This window comes from Rutidosis leptorrhynchoides, chromosome 3 (genome assembly GCF_046630445.1).
Source record: "Rutidosis leptorrhynchoides isolate AG116_Rl617_1_P2 chromosome 3, CSIRO_AGI_Rlap_v1, whole genome shotgun sequence".
Taxonomy (NCBI): Eukaryota; Viridiplantae; Streptophyta; class Magnoliopsida; order Asterales; family Asteraceae; genus Rutidosis; species Rutidosis leptorrhynchoides.
In genome coordinates, this window is record NC_092335.1 from 348,134,633 (window position 1) to 348,147,815 (window position 13,183).

At 32.8% G+C, this 13,183-nt stretch overlaps 2 protein-coding genes across 4 annotated transcripts; one reads left to right on the plus strand and one right to left on the minus strand.

Moving 5' to 3' along the window:
• Positions 1-2,409: 2,409 nt before the first annotated feature.
• LOC139901182 (ethylene-responsive transcription factor ERF062-like) lies at positions 2,410-3,240 on the plus strand. Its single transcript, XM_071883915.1, has one exon. It carries the CDS (start codon positions 2,410-2,412, stop codon positions 3,238-3,240), a length of 831 nt encoding a protein of 276 aa, XP_071740016.1.
• Positions 3,241-4,783: 1,543 nt separating this feature from the next.
• LOC139897553 (high mobility group B protein 15-like) lies at positions 4,784-9,795 on the minus strand. 3 transcript variants are annotated; one of them, XM_071880258.1, is made up of 7 exons: positions 9,735-9,795; positions 9,001-9,184; positions 7,972-8,050; positions 7,358-7,523; positions 7,130-7,264; positions 5,816-6,201; positions 4,784-5,437 (listed from the first exon to the last, which is right to left on the minus strand). In XM_071880258.1, the coding sequence occupies exons 2-7, from the start codon at positions 9,135-9,137 to the stop codon at positions 5,006-5,008; spliced, it is 1,335 nt and encodes a 444-aa protein (XP_071736359.1). In that variant the 5' UTR covers positions 9,138-9,184; positions 9,735-9,795; the 3' UTR covers positions 4,784-5,005. The 3 variants fall into 3 exon arrangements, with proteins under 3 accessions (XP_071736359.1, XP_071736358.1, XP_071736357.1); XM_071880257.1 differs by lacking the exon at positions 9,735-9,795 and adding an exon at positions 9,401-9,536; XM_071880256.1 differs by lacking the exon at positions 9,735-9,795 and having other exon boundaries at positions 9,001-9,375.
• Between the last annotated feature and the right edge of the window lie 3,388 nt (positions 9,796-13,183).

Here is a 13,183-nt window from a genome sequence, read left to right on the forward strand (position 1 = left end):
TATTTGGACAATCATAAGTTGTCGAACTAATAGTAGATAAAGATGAGGGCACTCCTTTTTCGTGGCACTTAGTTCGGAGTGATCTTATTATAAGTTGGTTTCATATTGAAGTTGGATACATGATAATCACATATTCCATTCCATTTGTATACATATATACACACACATATTAATAATAATTAATAATATTTAATTAAAAGGAAGAAAGGAATATTGATAAAGGGGAGGAAGAAACTTGAAGAAAACATGGCCTCATGTCTCTTTGTCCTCTTTGATCCATTAAATAAGGTCCCTTTTTGTGTGTATGTATGGAAATGGAATCTCATAGCATTCCACCACATGATAAATAGTGTTCCAGAAACGTTCTTACAAATATATTAGTTAGTTCTATCTGTAGAACTTTTGGATAGTGGACACAATCACTTCATATTACATTCTATTTTCTTAAATATTATAGATTATAGATGTATTGATGCAGAAGGATTAAATGGGCCCAACCCAATTATAGTTGTTGATTTTATTAATAAAGTGGGCTGTGCTAGTTTGGGCCCAAAGAAGACAAAATGAGCCAGAATATTTAAAGGGAATAGTGCAACTAGAAGTTTCCAAGGAGTGTCGTATGAAGCAAGGAGTATGCAAGATAACAATTGGAGTTTATTTTGAATTTTAAATGTTTGATCACCAAAAATATAATTGCTAAACTTGCAACCTTCTCGGTTGAAGAAACAAGAAAAACATTCACGGTTTATTTTCTTAACTCAAATAATAATCAACAAAACTAACTACCAGAACTAAATCCATCGTAAGTTAAATATAGGCTAACTAAAAGATAAGATAAGATCAAACATTTAAAATTCAAAATAAACTCCAATTGTTATCTTGCATACTCCTTGCTTCATACGACACCCCTTGGAAACTTCTAGTTGCACTATTCCCTTTAAATATTCTGGCTCATTTTGTCTTCTTTGGGCCCAAACTAGCACAACCCACTTTATTAATAAAATCAACAACTATAATTGGGTTGGGCCCATTTAATCCTTCCGTATCTGCATCATGTATAGTTAGGGAATAAATTTATTAAATGTAATTATTCTTGTGATTAATATCATACCTTAAAACTCGCGGACATAGCCCAACGGTTCCCTCCATGTACTTTGTGTCATGAGATAGGGAGAGGTCATGAGTTCGATCCTTAAGGATGCCATGATTTTCTTTAAAACAATTGAACATATATTGACCCTATAGGGAGGTTTTACCGGATTCGTTCACGGACCTCTACACAGGAACACTGCCCGAATGGATATGTTCCCGGGTACCGTCAATCGGATCCGGGTTTTTGCCTGAACGTTATATATATATATCATACCTTAACTTGGAACAAGTTATTTCGCATAAGGTTAAACTAAACAATCCAATAAAAGCACAATTAGCAGACATAATATGTTTTGCAACAGTAGATAGATATACATGTAACACATTAGGCATAGACATAGTCAAGTTAAATTATTATACGGAGTACTCGAAATGGGCAATTTTTTTATTTTACATTCCTGTCTCTTTTTTATGCCATTAATGTGCATAGATCCAGATTAAAAACAGCAATGAATAGCTCATGCATGAGGTTTTCTTTCCAAAAGTAGAAGAATGATATGGTTGGAATGCATTGTTGCCTTCTAATTTGCCTATAGACATGTGGCAATGATGATATGGTCCTTTTTCTTTAATTCCAAAACACAGTCGTTTAGCCAGTTTAATGACACCTGCATCATTCAATATCTTATATTATCACTAAACTTATTTAACATATTCTTGATCAACAGACAGACAACTAATTAACAACTCTAATCATTATCACAAAAAAGCAAAAAGACATTAGCTTTCACATGATCGCTACTACTAACAAACTTATAAACTTTGTTAACTTTACTAACAGGGAAGAATACAAAAACTGCTAGAAGATGACGTGTCAACATATAATTTGTCAATTAAGCTTGATGAGCCTTTTTAACTTTAGATCTGACTTTGTGAATTATAATATAGATACAAAGTGACATCTGGTAGCCAGAGGCATATATATAATATGTAAAGTCATAGTGCCTTCATATTTCTATATAATTATAACCTCTCTTTTGTGTTTTTCTATTTCACATACCAATGGAAAATCATCAGTTTCCTAAAATAGAAAGTTTCTTTCAAAAGGAAACAATCCCTTCTTATTTTCTTGAAACTGCAAATGGGTCGAAAATTGTCAACGACCCACCCGTTTGGAGTAGTCTTAACAAACTAACCGGCGTTTCAAGATCATCATCTGCATCACCTTCATCATCACCATCACCATCACCATCACCATCACCATCACCATCACCATCACCATCACCATCACCATCACCATTATCAACCCTGAATGGAATGCCTTCTTATTTTCTTGACACTGCAAACGGGTCAAATATTGTCACAAACTCGCCCATTTGGGTCAGTCCTAACGAACTAACCCGCGTTTCAAGATCATCATCCACAACTATGAACGAAATGCCTTCTTACTTTCTTGAAACTTCCATAAAAAGCAGCCAACTTTCACAAATTTGCGAACAATCTTCGCCATTTTCATCAACAAACACTTCAAGATTCCCAAATTTAAGCCTTCTTATGACTGAACCCAAAACTGTAAACTTTTTAAGGACAGTAAAAACTCAGCCAATGAAGTACGCAACACGAAATACGTCCATTTGTTCACCAACAAAGCTATATAGAGGAGTAAGACAAAGACATTGGGGAAAATGGGTAGCCGAAATTCGACTACCAAAAAACAGGACACGTGTTTGGCTTGGAACATTTGAAACAGCTGAAGACGCTGCATTTGCATATGACACGGCTGCTTATTTACTAAGAGGTGATTATGCACAATTAAACTTTCCAAATTTGAAAAATCAGTTAAAGGCTAATTCGGTTAATGGTAATACTAAAGCTCTTCTTGAAGCAAAGTTGCAAGCTTTATCAGATGGGGTGCCTTGTAATAACAAGGGTGATGATGATCTGTCATTACCATATTTGGAAACCGGTTTATCGGATAATTCAAATATTGAAAAACAGGCGGTTTTCGAATTAGATGAGATAAAGAGCAAGAAAACAACAGAAGTAGGGGTGTCGGATAACGTAGAAGGGGTTCAGTTGAGTCGAATGCCGTCTTTGGATATGGATATGATCTGGGATGCTATTCTTGTTTCTGATTTTCATAACTAAGCATGATGATCATAGTTTGTACCTTTCATTTTTATTTTCTGGTGTTTTTTTGATTAGAAGGTACCCCAAAATTGTTGTATTTTTTACTTTATTTTTTATTGTCTTTTTTTTTCTTTTTTCTTTTTATTTATCTTTTTAATTATCTTTTTTTAAATCTTGATTGCAAGTTTTGGTGTTGGTAGGGTTTTCAAGTGTTGATGAAAACATTGAATTAACAATTGATGTTTAAAGGGGTTTGACTTTTTGTTCAATTTGATGTGGGGTTTTTCATTGAGCAAATATGTGGACCAACATTGGATGTGATTTCAAGTTGTTCCTGGTATTCAAAAAAAAAAAAAAGATAAGATTTTTAAATAAAAATAAAAAAAGAAGAAATTTTATAATATATGAATTAAATATTTAAATATAATACTTTAAAACATAACTTATATTTTTCCTATAAAAATAAATAAATGAGAATAAATGAATTAAATTTAAAATAAATGAATTAAATATTTCTTTCAACTAAAAAAAAAATTGAAACTCGAGAATGCAGTGTAAAAGTCCATTTTATCAAAGTGCATAAACTTTTTGGGATTATATATCGGGAGGCCACCAAAGTTTATTGTTCTGTGTTTGTATGCCACCCATATTTGAAAATGATTTTGTGGGTCATCCAAGTTTAACTATTCGTGTTTGTAGGCTACCCATATCTGAAAATGATTTTGTAGGCCATTCAAATTCGTATGTTGTTACATATATATCAAATTCGACTACAACTCTTTTTAAAAAATTATAAAAACACGTAAATACTTATGTAGTTGGTATGAACTAATCATCATATGAATAATGTTAATTAATAAAAACTTGGTTATTTGTGTTATTTTTTACATTTTAATAAATGAGATTTTCGCCAGATTTGATACCGATGGAATAACACACGAACTTGGATTACCTACAAAATCATTTTCGAATATAGGTGACTTATAAACATGAAAAGATAATTTTGGGTGGCCTACAAAATTATTTTTAAATATGGGTGGCCTAAAAATACAAAACGATGAACTTGGGTGGCCTCTCGATATATAATCCCAAACTTTTTTTTTTAAACATCAAGATTTTATTAACTAGCTACCCTCTAACAAGCTGATAGAGGGCGATAAACCACAAGCATTACACTGGCTTACCAGCCAATCGTTCCAAAAAATATTATATTTTCCTCTACTAGAACACCACAAAAATGAAAAACTACAAATAAATCAAATCAAAGTGCATAAACTTGTACATGTTCTTATTTTTATTACTTTTTTAACGGCAAACACACCCGTCCAATTATAAATAGTTGACCATGGGACTCACATAACCGAGTTACTTCTGATACAGCTAGCATAAAAGAAGGCATCAATGGGGCCAAATAAAAACAAAACGCATAGCATCGAGATGCTTCTCAAACTCTGAGGTTGCGGGTTCAAAGTCAGGTAAACAAAATATGTATATATTCGTGTAAAAAATTAGCGTGAATGTGAGTTGCATATCCAAAAAAAATGCATAGCATCAAATAGGTTCAAATCTGAGCAAAAGAATATGTCTGAAACTGAATAGACACTAATGCTATCAGCATACTAATTGCATCATCAACAGAAACGTAAATACTAAAATTCTAAAGCTCCAAAAGCCAAGTATGAGGGAGATCTAAAAACTGCTATTTCTCCCACATCAAAAAACAAAATCTTAATCAAGAAACGATCTTTCACTTCTTTTTTCCTTTCTTTTTACGTTTTTGCTACTATTCTGCTCCATTTTTGATGACCAGTAGTTCATTTTCTTGGACAGAGGTTGACTTTTGTTGACCAGATCCAACAAAATATACCGACTGGTCATCTTCGAATGGTTTTTTATGCTTGTGTGGCTGCATTTCTAAGTCGATATTATCAGCTCCCATTTCAAGATTAGAGTCTTCACCTGTCGTTTTCTCTTCATCTTCAAAACTGCTGCTGCTATCGTTGTCACCATTTGAAAAATCAGAGTTAGCCTCGTTAACTTGATGAGTATTCGCACCATTGTTTTCCACAACCATCATACTTGTATCCGCCATATAATAACATTGCTGTACAGGCAGTACATCGGTTAAAACTACTCCTCCATTAAAACGCTCTCTATAAAGCTCCATTTCCCTTTTGTATCTCTCCTTGTCTTTTACGGCTTTCTCCTGGTAAACCTGGAACACCGCAAAAAAATAAATAAATAATAATTAATTAATTAATTAATTAATTTCTCAATTTTTTTTAGGATTTTGCTAATGTTAGCCCATAGGGCCGTCGTTAACACGCTTTAAACAGTTGTACACAGCGGTTACTTATTAATTCATTTGTGGCGGTTACATGAATTTACAACTGTTTAAAGCGTTTTAACGGCAGTCCTAAGGGCTATCTTTAGCAAAATCATTCTTTTTATCGTGAAAATTTGAAGAGTATTTCTCATCTCTTTTTATTGTGAGATTTAGTTCCCCTTCCCTCTATATATAGTCATACACACACACAAACATATATAATCAAAATGGTTGACTAGGTCAACACACAAGGACCCAATTACTGACCGCTTTATCAGACTCGGTTAGTTTGTTCCACTCTTCACCAATCATCTTGCTGATGGCTCTATCTTTACCAGTATGAAGCAACCTGAGCTGCGCGTGTTGTTCAGAAAAAAAGAAATTATAACCGCTTCTATTAGGTTTCGGGTGAGCCGGGTCCCGCTTTCTAATCTCAGATTTCTTCCTACGCCTACGCCTACGCTTAACCATGGTTAATCCTTGAGTTCCATCCATGGTTACTACACCCACATTTGATGATGGGGTTTGTACTGTTTGATATAGAACACCTTGTAGCTGTTCGGATCCGATTCGTACAGTACAAAGATACCCGCTTTCAAATTTACCGTCAATTATTCCAGTTACGGGTAAACCTATCGGTGATTCAATCGGACCTGCATTGTTACGTTCGATAGTTTTTTAGTCCTACTAAAAATATATAGAATAATAATGTCTCAGACGAAAAAAAAAAAAAGCAACAAAACTAATTAACAAAATACGAAATATTTTAATTTTAATTTTTTTTTTTTTTTAGAACGGCTTAGTTGGTTCCCCACCCATTACCCCCACTGGAAACCCACTCTCGAAACATCGCACTTACGTGAACCCGCTCGATTTTATTATGTACTGCTCCCGCCATAGGACAAGAACTCAGGACCCCACCAACCTGAATAAGCTAAGGCTAGTGGGTTTATGCATAATATGTGGGAAAACCAGCCCCCTTCGGACTCGAACCTGCACCACTAGGTGGATACAAGCAAGCGCCTACCAGGGGAATTGTACCACTCAGCCAGAAGCTCGGTGGTTTTTTTTTTTTTAATTTTAATTTTAATTCTCGTCTCAAAAGACAGAATTATTTTCTCATTCTGCGTATTCAAATCTTATATAACAAGCTTTTTCAAACACTGAATTGGCGGTTTGGTCATTTCAAGGTTTCAAAAATCGTTACTCGGGGAGTACTCGGTCCTGACTTTTTACAGAGTACTCGGAAACCCGGGGAGTACTCACGTGTTGACCAAGTTTGTCTTTGACCAAGTAATCCCGAGCTTTGACCGAGTTTTGATTGATTTTCCGAGTAATCCCGAGTTTTGACCGAGTACTCCCAGGGTTGCAAAACCCGAGTACTCGTCGTTTAGTAAATTCCGAGTTCTACAACATATAGGTCATTTGAGCTTATAAAAAAAAAAAAAAAAAATCATATCAAAGCTCTTTATTTGCCTCTGATTATTTGTAACCTTTAATGACTATAAAGATGCAATTCCAAACACCATGTTTTTAAAGATTCACATTGTACAGTTACAACTATCAAGAATGTATACTGACCTTTAGATAACGAGTCGTCAGTTGTCATCCTCTTTACTGACGTAGCTTGAAATTCTGACGATCGATTCGTTTGAATATCAGGCACATACATTCCAGATGTTGAGGAGAGGATGTTTGTGGGACCCTGCCAAGAATCTGATATACAAAACAACATGATAAGATAACGAAATTGTTTAACGTTGAATAAAAAAATTAAACGGTTAAAGTTAAAAGTTTGTTTGCACAAACCAGTAGGTTCTACAGGAGTAAATGCTTTGGCCTTAAAATAATAAGCTTGTTCAAAGTGGTGAATGAGTGACATATAATATTTCCGTAAAATAAACGAAGCATTTGTTGCAGACGGTGGAAAGTTAAAACCATTTGTCACTTCCCTCCACTTCTTCTCATCAAGAACCTGATTCAGTTTTCACCAACATTTATTCATTAAATAAAACATGTCTGGGTAGTTGAACTTGTAAAAGTCGGCCGATTCGTCGGACGACCCATCTGTTTGGGGACTAACCCATCCTGTTTCTGCCAAAAACGCCTAAAATTCGGGCTGAGTCGGGGCTGAGTCGGTCAAGGTCAAAGTCAAAGTTTATCTAAATGTTAACACTTTTTAAAGTTAGATTTTGTACCTTACATCTAGAAATATTTATGTTTTATATTTGATATGTTTACATGTAATGTATATAACGTTGGTCAACGACCGACTCGTCCCCGACTCGCTCGTCCAGGGTCCCGACGACTGTCCACTCCTACAACCTTGAGCTGAGAGCTGAAGAGAGAACTTTATCCGTTTACTCGTTGTATATTTAAATAAAAAGGTAAGTAATTTCCATGCTAATATGACTCAATAATACCTTCTTAATGCCTCCACGGGAAGTTACTTCGACAAATAGGCGATGCAAGTCTAGATCTCTACCACCAACAATCGGTATCCTACAACAAGCAACGTATAACAACATCAAGCAGCTCATATTTTATGAGAACCTATCAAGGTTGCAAAACCCACCTACTCGAGGAGTACTTGGTCAGGACTTTAAAAGGAGTAATCAGAAACTTGGGGATTAATAAGAATGACTTTTTATACATTTAAATAATAAAAGTTCAAATTCAAAATATATGTAAATAAAAAAGAAAATCATAAGCATAAACTTTAACATAATTGCCTAAAACATAAAAATACTTGTTCATTTGTTCAAAAAGACTCTAAAATTTTAGTTTAAATTCATTATATATTAAAAAGGTTGACTAATTTTGACTTTGACCATCAAATCCAATTTTGACCCATTAACCGACGTTGACCAATTCATTAAATGGATTTTGAAAAATTAGATCGGTATGTTCTTAAAAAAGAGTAATAGGGGATTATCGGGTATTTTACAACAATGGAACCTATAGCATTTTAAATCTAAAAGGGGTGACTCAATACACATTTAGATGAGATCAAAGGTGCTTCTGAACACAAGGGTGTTTTTTTTACAGTATTAATAAGTAAAAATACCAAAGAGGAGATTATTCGGATTACATGAGAGTTTTGTTAAATCTAAACAAGAGTAGATGTATATCAAAATTTTTTAATAAAGGGTAAATGGGTAGGGTGTCAATTCGGGTTGGCAAATTATTATACCAACCTTAAAATATTCAGCAACAGAATCTGTTATTCAAAACAGAAAAAATAATGTTACATAACTTCAAGTCCCTATTATCTGATAACCAGTTCCAAATCAGAATTAATAAACACACAAATTCACCTTATAACAAAAATTGTTATATAGATAACTCTTGTCTTGTGCAACTGTTTATCTAAACATGTTAGTACAAGTGTTCTATATATTTATAAGTTTCCAATATCAAATTCAAAATAAGTGTCGGGGCTTAAATCTTACTTGAATTTAGTCCTCATCGCTACATGAAATTTCGTTAGACAATCCATGAAGAGATTGGGACTAGCAATTATATCTTCATATCGCGCAATGGGAGCCGGATAATAATAATACTGCATATTTGAAGATGATGCTGCCATTGCCAAATCGCCCTACTGATCAATCGTCTAACAAATTTAGTCACCAACTGTTCAAACAAACAAGACTAAACATGATTCATTTAACAGAAACTGTGGGACCCACAATCACATTTTTCGCTTCAAGTTATGACACAACATTTGACGAAACAAATTATCGTCTAAACGTGTGACAAGGTAATACAACATTAAGAACAAAAAAGTAAATGAAATGAAATGAAAATGAAGTTTAAAGTGAATGCAAAACTGCTATTATAAATTCATACCAACCAATTTTCAGAAGATAATAGGTTTTATTAAAGCCATAGAATCCTTAAATGATGTACCAGTAAAGTCCCTTTCATGTCATAACAATAAATTTATTATGAACTCTTAAGACTATGCTCATAAATTAACCAGATTATACCCCAACTGCAAAATCTTTTTTCTGACAACTTAAGCATGATTAATATACTTTGATAAATGGGATCATATACCATTAAACACAAGAAGGGGCCAATAGCCTAGTGGTGAATGACTCACTCTCTCTTAGGGGAGGTGAGGGTTCGATTCCCACTAGGTGAGGATTTTCCAAATAATTGGATCAAAAACCATTCTTACCGGACTCAAATGATCCCTTGGTCCCACGCATGCGAAGATTGAAACAATGACAATACAGGTTCGTTTATCGGGCCTGGCATGCTGTGGGGAAATGGGTGATGGTGTTTCGCCAGGCTCCAGTGGGCTACCGGGGACCGCTGGATGGATTGACAAAGTCAACACAGGACTAACATGTCCCTGCCGATACACATATTTTTTTATATACCATTAAACACATTTCAACAATTGAAATGTTAGAAAACATCTCCATCTCATATTCATCACAAAATAAAATAAAGAATTTTTCTAAAGTGAAAAAAGACATGTACATTCTAATAGCCGCCATATAACAATCAAGATTAACCGCTTTGTACTACAGATTAATTATCCTTAACCACAGCCTTAAGGGTCGTTGTTAACGTGCATAAAATGTCGTACATGACGGTTACATATTGACTTTACATTCTGACATTTTGGTTGTGGTTATTGAATTGTATAATACCTTTATACACGTTAACCATAGTCTCAATAAATGTCGTTAGAAAAATTCATTTTTAATAATATACATAAATGAAGGATTCGCTGACACAACCATAAGGATTTTCGTTAACACGCTTCAAGGCGGTGGCGTAGTCTGAAATTTTTTTCACCGGGGGCGAAATTTTTTTTAAAGCGTAGGGTTTTTTGGCAAATTTGGAGATTTTATGGCAAAATGTAGAGTTTTTTTAGCAAAATTTGGAAGTTTTTAGGCAAAATACGAAGGTTTAGGGACAAAATATGGAGGTTTTGGGGCAAAATATGAAGGGTTTCGGAAAAAAAATTCACCGGAGGCAAAAATCAAAAAATCGAAAAAATTTGCACTATAAATTGCAAATCCACTACCCCTTCATAAGTTCGCCCCTGCTTCAAGGTATTGTACATGTTGATAGCCGGCATTTGAAATCTAATGGAAACCACTATGTATAATAATTAAACCATGTTAACGGCAACCCTTGAGACGTCGTTAGCAAAATTCATGAATCAATTGATTTGGATAAAACCACCGAAATATTGGTTGAGTGGTAAAAAGCCTCGGTTGGTTCTGGACTCGTATCCTTGAAAAAATAGGTGCAGGTTCAAATCCGGGGGAGTTTTTTTTCCAAGGTTGTAACTCTGATATCCTTCACTCTGTGCGGTCAAACAGTTAACCTAAAGCATTCCGGGCACGCTTTGCGAGATGAATGCGAGGAATTTCTTCCTAACGGGTGTGTGGGTGATGCCAAAATTGTAGTTCTAGAAAAAATAGATTTGGAAAACCACTGAGTAATATAAGAAGAAATGTAATGGAATACGGGTGGATTTTGTTATAAAAACACAAGAAAATTAATTAAATAAATATTACTCCGTACTAGTAAAAACTGAAGAATATGAAAGCAAAAAGGAGATCAAAGAGATCTGCTAATCTAATGTTTAAAAAGTGAAGTATCAAAAATTGATTAATACTGTACAACATATACGTATATGCATACAATATATACAATTATACAACACAAAGTAAAAAACAAAAGCCAAACAGAACAAAACAAAAAAAAAAAAAAAAAAAAAAAAAAGCCAAACAGAACACACAAAAACCGTAATTTTTTATAACGAAAGATTACATATTTTACAATTGAAAAGTGATGGGGTAAGTGTTTTTTTTTTTCGCTTCATGTGGGTCAGATTGATATCATATCATATTCTTGATTAAAAAAACGAATAAAAATACAAATTTTATGTAAAATTCCCAGATGAAAAAAATAATGCGAATAAAAACTTACCTTAGACAGTGACAAGGTGGAATTTGCAGAAATGGGATATGAAATATGCTTTCTTTTTCTTTTTAATAGAGTGAGGAGTGATCAGGGTTTGGTTTGGTTTGTTTTCTTTTGTAAAATTTTTTATTTATATAAAATGGTGTAAGTATATATATTGACCTTTATGATGATATAAATATAAATATGTATTTATTATGGGATCTTTTTAGTATTTTGTTTGAATATATTTAAGATTAAGATCATGAAGATTGGTGATGGTTGTTGAGAATGATGAGGTTGAATTATTATTACTGGTTATGAAATTATTATCTTTGCCTTTAAAAATTATCATGTATTAAATACTATAAATACTTAATACATTATAACGGTAATTATAAAAATGTGAGTCAAAATATCAGCACCCATAATATAATATAACCATAGTAATATTTTAATAATTAATAAATTCCCTAGAATTGCACATCAAATCAAATATTTTATAATATTACAATTATAAGTCAAATTATTAATCTGTATGTAGAAGGTCATTAACAGAAAAAATACTGTAAATGAGTGGACGTATCAACCCCTACACCTAATGTCCAAATATAATATAGATTTATATTTATATTCAATTTTTAGAATTCAAATTGTGAAAGAGATATATCGTTATTTTGGTGAATTTGTTATCTCCATTTATCTGTTGGTTATTTTCACTCTGTTATTATCACCATCAAATGATCATATATAATGCAAAAATAATTGCTTGTATTATGGACTGTGATTTACTATATATATATATATATATATATATATATATATATATATATATATATATATATATATATATATATATATATATATATATATATATATATATATATACTAGATTTTTGAGCCCGTGCGTTGCACGGGTGTGTAAAAAATCGTGCAAAAAATGTAATTTGCAGTTCATATTGGTATGTAAATAGCGATTAAAAAATAGATTATGTATAAGAATTATTTAAGAGTCTGTGGTGTTGACAAATTTTAAAAATTTCTTTTGAGTTTAAGAGCCTGTAGTGTTGACAAATTCTAAAAGTGTTGTCAGTAACTTAACGTTTACAATTTTTTTTTTCTCACAGTTAATATCTTTTTCATTATTCTTTTGAGTTTAAGAACCCGTTGTGTTGGTTTTAGAGCCCGTGCGTTGGATGGTGATAAAATATTTTACAATTATTATATACAATTATTTTTTGAATAAAGATACTTCTGGTAGTGTCTAACTGATATGGTAGACTTTTGAGCCCGCTTGCTGTATAGTTGTTAAATAAAACCTTTAAAACTTACTTGGTTCTCTAATTGATATGGTAGATTTTTGAGCCCGTGTGTTCCATTATGATGTTTTGTAATATATACATGTACATATGTATTAAAATTAATTTAAATAGTGTTGAAATCATATATAAATAAATAATTAAATAATAGATACGTACATATCTATTCCTAATCTAGAATTTTAGCCCGTGCGATGCACACTCGTTAAAAAATCAGATAAAAGATTAGTTATGATAAATCGCATTCATTATATTAGCTCGTAGAATGCACGACCGGTATACAATATGTTCAAACACCTAAGCAATAATTTAGAATATGAACAAAATTATTTATTTGTTTATTAATATATATACTAACTGAAACACAAATTGAAATTGTATG

What these genes read in the sequence shown, in the direction of transcription:
- LOC139901182 (XM_071883915.1), top strand. Translation starts at nt 2,410, where the DNA reads ATGCCTTCTTATTTTCTTGACACTGCAAACGGGTCAAATATTGTCACA.
- LOC139897553 (XM_071880258.1), bottom strand. Translation starts at nt 9,137, where the DNA reads ATGGCAGCATCATCTTCAAATATGCAGTATTATTATTATCCGGCTCCC. An exon ending in GCGATGAGGACTAAATTCAA is followed by an intron (nt 8,051 to 9,000) that starts GTAAGATTTAAG and finishes TGCTTGTTGTAG; the next exon opens with GATACCGATTGTTGGTGGTA. An exon ending in TGACGACTCGTTATCTAAAG is followed by an intron (nt 6,202 to 7,129) that starts GTCAGTATACAT and finishes GTAACAATGCAG; the next exon opens with GTCCGATTGAATCACCGATA.